Here is a 12,348-nt window from a genome sequence, read left to right as displayed (position 1 = left end):
GAAAGGAACCGGCGTCCTCCTAGGTTTGCCGCAGCCTTACAGCTCTTCGCAAAGAACCTTTGTTGAATATATGGTTTTCTAAACCATGCGGGCCCCTTTCATGTCACATTGACAGGTTTGTATTTGGTATTTCCCCCCTAAATTAAGCTCAGTTGAACAGGCAGCTTTAAAGGCGTTTCATTGATCGGCTTAAATCACTTTAGAATGATATTTTTCAAACTTGGTCACTTTTAAGACTTGTGGACTTCAACTCCCAGAATTCTCCAGCCAGCATAGCTGGCTGGAGAATTCTGGGAGTTGAAGTCCACAAGTTTTAAAAGTTGCCGAGTTTGAGAACCCCTGCTTTAAAAAGATGTTTTTTCAAACTTGGTAACTTTTAAAATGTGTGGATTTCAACTTCCAGAATTGCCCATGCTAGGGAATGCTATAGCTGTGTTATTCTGGGAGTCGAAAGCCCCGGACAATTTAAGGTTGTCAAGTTAAAAAAAACAACAACAACCCATTTTGGCACCAGTTAAAAATAGAATGCTTTTCTCCATACTTAAGCGTCAGACCTACATACAGCCACCAGGGTTTGTAAATGACAATGTTGTGAAAATCCAGGTAATGAGAGCTACTCGGCATACCACTACTCCGAAAGGAACAATGGTTCGGCTTGTTGCGTGAGCAAATTTGCAGAAGGCTGTGTTCAATGCCTTTGCTTCCCGGCCACTGGATGGCGAACCGTAACCTGACAAAACACCACTCATTTCCTAGGTAACCGAAGATGTTACCTAGTCTAAGAATGAAACAATCATTGCCAAGCACATAATCAAGCTCCAAACTCGATTGCAGAAAATACGACTTCAGCAACAATCAATGCCTGGAATCCTCTGCCTGACTCCGTTGTTACATCCTCAAACCCCCACAGCTTCACACCTTAAAACTGTCTACCGTGGACCTCCTCACCCCATTCCTAAGCGGCCCGTAAATGGGGCGTGCATACGCGCACCACCGTGCCTACCTTCCCTGTCCTACTGTCCCCGTTTATTTGCCCTCATTTCTTATGTATATAAGTATACGCGCTTACACTTATATGTTTATATTTTATATAGTCATATAGTTGTTTTCCCATACCTGCTGGACAAACCAAAATAATAAATAAAGAGCGCCGAATATTCCCGCTGAGAAAATATTTCTCAGAGCGCCGTCAGACCGGTGTTACCCGCGTGTCTCATTGCAGGTACCTATATTCTGCAACTGCACGTCTACTTGGGTTAAGGATGATTGCACTAATGCAGGGGTGTCCAAACTTGGGAACTTTAAGACTTGTGGACTTCAACTCCCAGAATTCCCCAGCCAGCCATGCTGGCTGGGGAATTCTGGGAGTTGAAGTCCACAAGTCTTAAAGTTCCCAAGTTTGGACACCCCTGCACTAATGAGTAAGCCTGGATTGCGCAACAGAAGAATATAGAAAATAGCCTATTACAGTAACACACACACACACACACCGTACTTGGAGGCGCGTAGCGGAGAAACAAGCCCTGCAAAACCGCTCGCTGTCCAAACGGCGACCAAGAGCAGAGTCGGTGAAAGGCTTCGAAATGACACTAGTAGGAGCCCTTTTTTTTGAGAAGCAAAACCCGGTTAGCGCTAAGATGGACGTAACTCTCAGCCAAAGGGAGTAAAAGGAAGGAAGGCGGTGCTGCTCGTTGCTTCTTTGCGACTGGTTCTGCCTTGCTTGGCCGCCGCACGTGGCTGGGTTTCCGGCCGCGCTGTCATTCAGGAGCCTCCCCCCCCCCACTTTTCCTCCTCCCCGCCCGCAAACAGCCAGTGGAGCCTCGGCTGCCTCCGAGGTGAGCCGCGCACAGCCGCCTTCTCTGGTTGGTGCCTGGTTGGAGCGGAGGGAAAGAGGCGGGGACGCTTCCTTCGCGCCTCTCGGGCATGAGCAGCACCGGCTTCTGCGCGCCCAGGGACCTGAGCCGGAGGTTGGGGAAGAAGATCTCCTTCCACGGGGGAGCCGAGACCTTCCCAAGAGGGCCCCGGCGCGGGAGATGTGCTGCTTTCCGGCGGCTCCTCGAGCAGCATGTTCCCCGATACTGGCGCTAACACCTCCTCTGGCAGGGGCAGCGGGCAGGTGGAATCCGCGGGCGCCGCCGTCGGCACCGGCGCCTCAGGAGCCCCAAGTCCCGGGCGCGGGGAGTCCTGCAAGAAGAGTAGCAGCGTCCCAGCCGCGGCCGAAGGCGACGGCGAAGAGGACGAAGAAGAGGCGGCGGCGGCGGCTCCCATCCTGTGGACCCGCTCCATACTGGCCACCGGACTGGGGATGGTGGGGTTGGCCGTCTTCCTCTTCCATCTGGGGCAGCAGAAGCCGCCGCCGGAGAAGGAGGAGGAGGAGGTCGGCGGAGAGCTGTACGTGGCCTGGCTCCTGCTCCGGCTTGTCTTGTACCTGGTTTGTGCTGCCGGCGCTTTCTTACTCGGTTTCTTGCTGGCTCTGGGGAGCCAAAACCGCGGCCTCCGACCCCCGCCGGCTTTCCTCGCCTCTTGGAAGCGCCGTTACCCGGGAAGAGCGAGCGCGGCGCCGTTCTGGCCAGATGCCGGGGTAAGCGATCGCCTTCCTCTGACCCCAGTTGCTTTGGCTTCTCAGCCCCGACATTTTTCAACTCCAGGCTGGTGGGATCCCCCCCCCTCCCCGCTTTGGAAACGGGGCTGAGTTTAAGCCGGGAAGCGTCTTGGCTCAGCCCTCATTTTGGACCCAAGTGCCTTGAATCTGAAACAAGGGAGCTCTCAGAATTGAGACCTCCCATCTGCTACCTGTCCTCTGCATTGGGGATTAGGGGCCTTTCCGTAAATCTTTGTTGCCTGAAACAGATTAGAGCTCTATTGTACCTGTTACAGAGGACAGAGGGGATGTGAGTGGGAAAGTCACTTTCCCTCTCTTCAATGTCACTGTGGAAAAGTTGAGCTTTCTGATACCTGGGTGCGATTGGTCAGTGCGTTTTTGGAGCACAGTTCTTCAAAGTACATAGATCTGACTTAGGGACCACGATTGGGTTGGCAATTTGGCTTTTGTAAAAAGTTTTTATTGGTTTTAAAACATTTATAGGGAAAAGGTCATAGGGTACATAGAAAAATTTAGTAGCTCCCATGTTAGCAGTAGAAATCCCCCCAAATCTCACACTTTTACAATTTTAAAGATAACGTGTAAAGGATAGCATAAACAGAATTCTTACTTTATATCAACAACATGTTCAATCATCTCTTTGTCACTTTCTAATATATCAACAATTACAATAATATTTCAGATATATTTATTTTTGTGACCTGAGCCTTTTAGCAATTTGGCTTTTGAATGAAGCAGTTGCTAAATGAAACTGCAACTATGCTCCTCCTTGTTTCAGCTTATCTTGTTTTGCTTTACAAAAAAAATCACTTTATGATCACATCGGTAATCAGTGTCATGACTGAATGGTTACTAAAGGAGGCAGTTGCTAAAGGAGGACTACTTGCAGGATTAATGTGGGTCACTTTGCTAGCATGACCAGCATGTTTGAGTATTGCTGGGTCATAAATAAAAACACAAACACTGCAGACCCATTGAAAAACCTTGAGTTTGCAATTCCAGAATTGCACACTTTTTACTTAAGGAGAGATTCTGTGCCTGGAGCCTCTACATAACAGCTAACTTACAAACTTGCCGAACTCTGCATTGTTTTAGCTCTTCAGACCGGAACAAAAGTGTGAAAAAAAGCAAAGGAGTAATCACTTTTTAGCACATTGACAAATCACATGTGGGCATTCTTTTTCATAACAATTCCTTCAAGGTGCTTCAAGGTGCTGCTTTGGGCATCCTGAATTTTTTGGGCAATAAAGTTCTGTTTATCTTTTCAAAATTGTTTGGGCAATAAAGTTCTGTTTATTCTTTAATTTCTATAGCATTCTTGTAGAAATACATGTGCACCCTAGAATATTGAAACCGTTCAGAACAATTGAAAAGATTTTTTAAAAACCCTTCAAAGTGCTGCAGGAGGAACAAAACAATGCACACTAGCTCAAGGCCTAAGGGAAAGAATAAGTTGTTAAGAGTTTATTTGAATGAGGGACAGGTAGGGCATTAATATACATGTTTGTAGGTATGCTATGCCAGAGGTCAGGACTGCCATAGAGATTCAGGTTTTCTTGATTAAAGGTGCTTTTATTTAATTATTTTAAGCTAGTTTCTAAGTGGATGAATTACCATAAGATCGTAGAGAGTTTGTCATAGGTTCAGCCCCTGCCCTATGCAGGAACAAGGGCATCCCAAATTCCAAATCTATTGAATCAACAGTTCTATATTGAAATAAATGTATTTTTTTTACTTAGAAATAGGTTTAGAATTTGGATCCTTCTAGTTCTAAAATGCAAGTAAAATTAATTTGAGAATAATGTTTATGTAGTAAAGTCAACTTATTTTGGATATACAGGATAGTCTGGTATAAATAGATTGCTTGAAAATGTTTATCTCTATTATTGAAAAAAAGAGCCACTGGGGTAAGGCAATTAGAGTGTTGGATTTTGATCAAGTAAACCTAGGTTCAGTTCTCTTTTAGCCATTGAGTTAGCTGGCTGATCCTGGCTAGTTTTCTCACAATATTTCCCACAGCTATCAAGGTAGTTGTTGTGGGGATAATACGTAGAGAAAGATTTGAAGACAACGAAGCCCACATTTTAGACAGAGGACCACTTTGTTGAAAGAAGGGTCAGAGGTCATCTATGTCAAAATTGAGCAGCCCCCTCTCAATATAGAGGGGGAGGGATACAACATCCTCTATCTCCAATCTACAACCGTTCCAAGAAGGCTCCACACCCATTTGCACTACTCAGGTGACCCTGAGGGCACAGATAAATCTCCAAGTAGCCTCAACGACTCTCTAAAAAATGCAAATAACCAGCTCTCTGCAAGGAATATAAATCCTTCCATTCCCCACCATTCAGTCAGAGCTGAAGAAGTTTCTTGGATGAGAAATGAAACATCTTCAAAGAAAAACAAAGTCTAGTTACCTCTTGAAAAAGCACCTTTGGGACATGGGACAACCATGACCTGGATGTTTGAGAATCTCCATAGACAGAGTCCATGGATACTATTTTGAGATTAAATTTTCCTCAAATTGGTGATTTAATGGACAACTTTGGAAATGATAGTACATAGCCTTTTTCTAGAATATTTTTTGGCTTTGGGAAAGCCCAGAGTTCAAGTGCTGTCTAAAAGTTTCCAATCCAAGTAGTAGCCAGATACAAATCTATTTAGTTAAACCCTCATCAGTTAAATGCTGCTATTTCCTTTATGCCCCTTGATATGTAATCTTTTTAATGGTTTTGATTACATGTAGTACTCCAGAATGAACATGGTTTTGTTGAGTGCCAAAATTTTGGACATTTTATATAGAAATATCTGAAGAAAAACTGCCAGTATAAAACTCAAAGGTAAAAACTTGTTAATGAATCTGATTCTATATCAATTAGAATCTGAATTTGAAAACACTTTTTGTGTGATGTATATATACACACACATTTATTATCTTACATATTTCTAACTACATTAATTATGTACATTTATTAGGTGAGTATCAATGTTATGAGTACTACTGTGTTAATTAGTGAAGGATGTGCTGTATGTATGTGTGCCATGTATATATTATGGTATAGAATATAATTGGCTACAGATAATTATCAATATGACTTCTTTGCATATTGGTTTGTTGTTTTTGCACCTTTAATGGATACTTTTTATGATATCAGATGTGTTGACCATAATTAGCAGACTCAATAAGTGATCATATCTATTGAATGTAATCTCTTTATTTGGATGTGATGTCTTCTAAAAGTGTATGCTGTTATTCTCAAAATTTAAAAATACACTGCTACTAATACAGCCTGATTGGAAATCAACATTTTGAATATCCTTGTAATGTATTTCAGCTGCTCCTTGTGGAACAATATTGCATATATATTCTTTTATTGATTTGTATATTTATGTAACTAATTGGGGCCTTAGTAATGCAAACACTTCCTGAGACTTATTGCTGATAACTGCTATCTTTGGATAATGACCCAACATTCTTTTTACCTTCTAGATTTCAAGAACGAAGGTTTCTTGTTAGTTTGTAGAAACCATTCAGATAGGATTGAGGGGCAATTGATTGCCTATAGATTTCTAACCTTGGACTGATAGCTTCAACTCTGATAATGCAGCTCAGCTAAAAAAAGTTCAGTGTTTTGCATAGTTCTCACTTTTTGAGTGCTCCTTTATAATTGTTGCTTTGGCTGCCTTCTTAATATTCTTTTAAATTCACTTTTTTTCATAAAACATCCTGCCTATTTTTACATAATTGTCCATCTTTATCATGTCAAGATTTGTGTGTGTGTCCTTGGGGCAGCATTTAAAATGTTCATGAGCGCTTTGAAAATAAACCATGTAGTCTTTTAAATCATTTATCTGCAGACCAGGCTTGAGCAATGTGTAGAGAGGAAAGGACCACACTGATAAGTTTAAAAAAAATCTTCCTAGTGAGCTGCAAAAGAACGTTGGGCTCACTTAATCAGCTGATCTGTGGCCAGTGAAACAGTGGTAGTGTTGGAGAAAGTACTGGTGAGGCTCAGGGGCACTCAGCAGCACATATTTTGGGATGGTGGCCCCATAGATAGTTAGTCATATAGTAATAAGTAAGAATAGAGAGAACATCTCTGTATCCTATGTCTTTCAGTTATAAAATACTGATATTTGCCTTTTTAGGTTATGTATAGGAATAAACTTTATTTTCAAACATTGTTTTAAACGTACTGTATATTGTCATATTTTATTTACAATTTATATTTCATATAGACCCTTTAGGAAGGAGAGATATATGAAAAGTAGAATATAAATAACTAATTTGTTTAATGTTCACATAATCTACTGAATGAGTTTTTAAAAAGCAGAATTCAGATATGGTAAAGTTGCTTAAACATTAGCTTGGAAGGAAATTCATTTATTTATTTATAAGGAAATTCCTTATCCTTATTTAATTAAGATAGGTTGTACTTAATAACTTGTACATTACATCAGACTTAGAACAGTTTGTGTTGGATGTGTTTGTCAATTCTTGTTCTATGCAGTATTCAACCTTGTCTATTATGGGTGCATTTTTTTTCTGGCTTTTAGAACCTCATATTTGGAAATGTACAAGAACCAGTCCAGTCAAGGAGAGTGGTAATTTCTCATAACATGGACAAAGCTCTGAAAGAAGGTAGGAGTCCCCTAAGATCCTTTTGAAATATCTCATACTCTTATCGTTCTCCTTGCTCAAATTTGAACCATTCAGCATGAATTACATGTATTTTCAACATCTTTTATTTCCATCATAAATAGTTAAAACCTCTATTTACCAGATTTCAATATCATAGACTCAAGTCTGAATTTCTATTCCAAATGTGCATAATAACATTATGTAAATGATGCAATTGGATCATTTGCATCAATTGATGTCACTTGCATATTGAAATAAAGAAACAACTGAGAGTTTGCCACCTAATTTCTGTCCAAATCTGCTGGTAAATAAGACTTGCCATAAATTGAATATAAAAAGGTTCCCCAAGTATACTTAAAATGTATATTATAACTCTACCAATTGGAAAATATATACATTTTTCTATAGGTTAGGGGGGAAAAGTATCCAGGGTGGAGTATGTATTGCACTTGTTTGCTTTGCCAATGTCAAAATGATCCTTAGAGGGATCCCAGCTCCTTCAATAAGGAAGAAAATGATGACTTTGGCAGCTCTGGAATAGGAGAGTCCATGTTTGTAAACAATAGAATATACTGCCTTTTCAGTATTCTTTTTTTATCAGTGCCTTCAACCTTAACCACTACTCTGAAGTCCCTGTAATATTCTTGGCAAAATTTCAGAAGCAGTTTGTTACTTCCTCCTTCCTAGGCTTGAGAGAGAGTGAGTGTCCCAAGGTCACCCATCTGGCTTTCTGGGTGAGACAAAACTAGAACTCACTCTCCCAGTTTCTCTCAGAATGCCTTTAACCTCTACACCAAAGTTCTCTTCAGCATTCTTTAGACTTTAGCTTTGTATGCTATAGCTATTCACAAGATTAATAGCTGCTTCCTAGAGAGTGAATATACAGTCCTGTCTCAAGCCTCAATGTCACAATGGCAGCAAAAAACCCATAGCATTTTTATTTGTACCAGTGTCTTTTTTCTTCTTTTGGCCAGTAAATATCCTACCTCTAGGGTTATGGCATAAGGCACCAGGAAGATAGGAGAGGCAACATTAAGTATAAGAAATTTTTAGCAGTGCAGGTCCATAGGGCCAGGGTGTATTTACTCAGAGGGCTTTTGGGAGAAGAACTTTAAAACTTCTACTCTTTCATCCAGTGGCCTCAGATTGTTATCATAATTACAAAATAGGTAAATCTTGCCAGCTCTGTTGATTAAACGATCAAGAACTCTAGTGAATTGTGAATTAGCTGTCTGACTAAATATCTTTTTAAAACGATATTTTTATTAGAATAATGAAAATCAACAGATTTGCCATAGATAGTAACAGCTGAATAGCACAAGGATAAAATACAAAAGATTATTAAAATAATTTTGAGAAATTTTTCTATTCATTTGTTTCTCTAGTTGCTGAGCAGAATCTCTATATTTATACTTTGAATATTATTGCTAGTACCCATTTAAGTCTTTTCATCTAATATTTTTGATTGGTCTCATTAGTTTTTCCAAGAAATCATACTCCAAATATCTAAATTTGGCCTGTATAATATGTAGTATATATGGGAGTCAATCTTGCTCAAATTTGGTTAGACTTACTATAGATACACTGTATGCTTTCAGTCTTGTCATCGCTGCATATTCTCCATTGTTGGTCTCCCAATCTTATATTGTCAGCAGAATTCATCTTTTGTGCCAAATTTGGGAGGTACTAGACAATTTTCTGGACAGTACCATTCAAGTATCTGGCAGCTAAAGACACATGAAGGGCAGCTGTTATCAGAATAGTTCTTAGTGTGTTTTCTTATTGTCTATTGTGTTGGCTTCTATTATAAGATTCAAATAGACAAGTCTGATAATTCTATACCGCTGAAGTCAATTCTTATGACCAAATGAGAGTGGATTATGCCAAGACCCATTTTGGTCTGGCATTTGTTTTTTCACAATAGCTAATTGGATGCTTCTGGAATGATTAGAACAGGGAGGAATTAGAAGTATATCCTCTTTCCCATGATTGTCCCCCTGCAATGATTTGGAAACATGCAGCCCCAGGTAGAGATTACATTGAATTTTAAGACTAACCATCTTGATAGATTGTCATCTTTGAATTTATCCAATCCTTTCTTAAATCTGTCCAAGTTAGTGGCCATCTTTTCATCATGTAGTAATCTATTTCCAGGATTGATTGGAAATCACCCCTTCCCCCCTTTTTTGGGGGGGGATTTAATATCCTTACGGTCAACTTCATTGAATGATCCCTGGTCCTAAGATTGTGAAAGATAATATAAATACAGAAAAAAATAAGTCAGGTTATATGGCCAATAGATTTCAGTGTCCTTATACAGACGTGAGGGATCAAGATGAAGTTTTAATTTAGGAAGGCAAATTTTAGGTAACAGGCATTATCTATCCTTGGTTGGATAAAACTCATGAGTAAAATGAAAGATTTAGAAGAAGCAATTTATTCAGAAAAAAACAGGATGAGCAACAACATAAAATAGATTATTATTTCTCTATGAGAATAATCATTGCTGGTGTGTTACTATTTTAAAATGTTAAATATATTGATTTAGCATTGATCATTTAGAAGTGTTCATGAATTTTTGTATTATTCATTTTGAATCTTCATGAATATTGAACTCCTAGAGAGGAAAAAACCAGTTGTAGGATTTTGCTATTGGTGCAGCCACTCCTTATAAAAGCAATTTTGACGCATTGGGTTATGGTGGGAGGTAGGAACAATCAAGAGTAGAAGACCCTGGTTCCTAGGGAATTATAGAAATAAGGAATTGCAATAGAAAAGCATTGTTATATATTATTTGAATCAACTGAATAAACAGTTGTAAATTTGACAACAAAAATCAATTCATAGTGTAATAGGTGAGGTAAAGATAGAATGCTACATGATGTCAACTACTATAGGAACAAATATTATCTGAGCCTTACGTTATATTTGCAAACTTGTAGACATTGGTTGCCAAATTGAGAAATACACTTGTCAGGCTGAAGATAGGTGCTGATTATTTTTGATAATTTTTCCCCAGAACAAAACTTGGTTTTGCTTATGATGCTGCATTTTCCACAGATCTACTTTGTTCCAACAGTTATGGTTTTTTTGTTTTTAAACATGGGATAAGTTCCTTGGACTTTCTGTTCAGATATTGGGCTGAACTAATCCACTTATGGGCTTTCTGTGTTGATCTCCAGTAATTTCTTTCTTGGATTGGATTTCTTGTGTTGTAAGATTGCCATTCTTCTTATTATTAGGAAGAAAATGTAAAACATTAAAAAAGAAAATTGACAGACTTTTCAGATATAGTTCTGCCTCACTTGGCAGAGGCAGGGAGGTGTTAAATATGGATTCATCCTGATATTTTCTTTCTTTCTTGCAGTGTTTGACTACATCTATCGAGATTATATTTTGTCTTGGTATGGAAACCTGAGCAGAGATGAAGGACAGCTGTATCATCTACTGTCTGAAGACTTCTGGGAAGCTGCCAAGCAGCTGCGGCACAGGCTCCGTCACATTGATGTAGTTAAAGTCATTTGCAATGATGTGGTGAAAGCTGTGCTCAACCATTTCTGTGATCTTAAAGCAGCCAATGCCAGGTAACAATACATCCCACGAACACGCATTTTCTATATTGTGCTTTTAGTAATGGTTATTTTTTTCCTGCTTATGTCTGAAGTGTGTTGAGATGACAAAAGCAACTATGAGATAGCACTCCTGGAAGCATTGCTGGTGACATGTCTTCTTGGCAAGAGTGCTGCAAGCCATGTCCAAACTGTGGGGCATTTTGTCTCAGTATTGTGCTGCTCAGTTACGATTGGTCTGCTCAAGCACAGCAGCATCCCAGAGAGATGCATTCTCCTTACAGTCTGCTGTAAACATCTGCTCGGGATGATGTGCTGAGATGATCTTGTGTAAAATATCTAATTTTCTATTACCAGGATTCAAATCCTGGATTTCACTAAGGCCAGAGATGTGATTGGGCTTGTTTATAGAATTTTATAAATTTCAAGAACATATATCTGTATTTAATTATTTTTCCAAATATACTTCTGTTTGATAACTTAGTTTTTGTTCTTTATTAAAGCTGGTCAAATGAGCTTAACCAATATTAACTTTTGCAATTAATGCTTATATTTTTAACCAATAATCTTGTTAATTAGGGTTATAAGATTTGAAATCCAGTACACTTATATGACACTGGCTGAGGAAGTTTGCATCAAGGTAGTTTCAGACATGGTTGCCTGACTCATTCCTTCTATTCTTGCAAAGAGATTAAAATCTTCAGATATCGTTCCCAGGGTCATTTATATATGCAAAGAGATTAAAATCTTCAGATATCGTTCCCAGGGTCATTTATATATGAACTCCTGCAATGACATCTTCTGTTGTAATTTTAGATGTCCTTTTTGATTTTGCTGAGCATTGCAGCAATGGTTGGTTGGAGTAGTTGAAAGGATTACTACTACAAAAAGGTGCCTGATATTCTCTCTTTTCTATCCAGGAACCCAGTCTACTTTTTCATTAAAGCAGTTTATAGAAAAGTGAGTTTCCATGTTGTTTGCATCTTATGTGACAAGAGACTGTGTAGTAAAATATGCAATTATCCCAACCTGAGAGGTATTTGTATGGATGTAGTAAGAGGATTACATTCTACTAACTGACAGTTCTTATTTTATCTATGTATTAAATTATACATTTAACATAATCAAGTTCCTTCTGATGGCATCCTTGAACTTTCTTCCTTGTAGTTTTAAGCCATTGATTCTGGTTATACCCTTTGGGGCCATACACTATAAGGGTACTTCATTTTGGATGTAATACTTACAGATATTTTCCTATTATGAGTCTCCTGCATATTTTTTTTGTAGGCTAAGCATACCCAGCTTTTAAAACTATTCCTCAAAATGTTTAGTTTCCCTTCATCATATAGTAGCTGTCCTCTGAATTTGCTGAGATTTATCACTATCCTTTTGGAATTGTGGTTCCTGAATTGGACATAGTTCTGCAGGTGCCTCTGATCAGGGCAGAATGGTGTGGAGCAATTTTTTCCTGAGTTCTGTGGTCGTTAAAAAAGAAAGTTGATAGCCTTTTCAGGTGGTCCTGTGGACCCCATCCA

General features: G+C 39.2%; 1 protein-coding gene across 1 annotated transcript in view; it reads left to right on the top strand.

The window, feature by feature from the left end:
• Nucleotides 1-1,920: 1,920 nt before the first annotated feature.
• SNX25 (sorting nexin 25) overlaps nt 1,921-12,348 on the top strand; it is a 56,163-nt gene continuing 45,735 nt past the window's right edge. The window contains exons 1-3 of the mRNA XM_081959749.1: nt 1,921-2,581; nt 7,160-7,244; nt 10,612-10,828. Coding sequence (XP_081815875.1) covers nt 2,066-2,581; nt 7,160-7,244; nt 10,612-10,828 — 818 coding nt within the window. The 5' untranslated portion in view covers nt 1,921-2,065. The remainder of the gene's footprint in view (nt 2,582-7,159; nt 7,245-10,611; nt 10,829-12,348) is intronic.

The sequence above is a fragment of the Natrix helvetica genome, assembly GCF_964273705.1.
Source record: "Natrix helvetica genome assembly, chromosome: 7".
Lineage (NCBI taxonomy): Eukaryota > Metazoa > Chordata > Lepidosauria > Squamata > Natricidae > Natrix > Natrix helvetica.
This window is presented reverse-complemented; position numbering and strand designations above follow the sequence as displayed.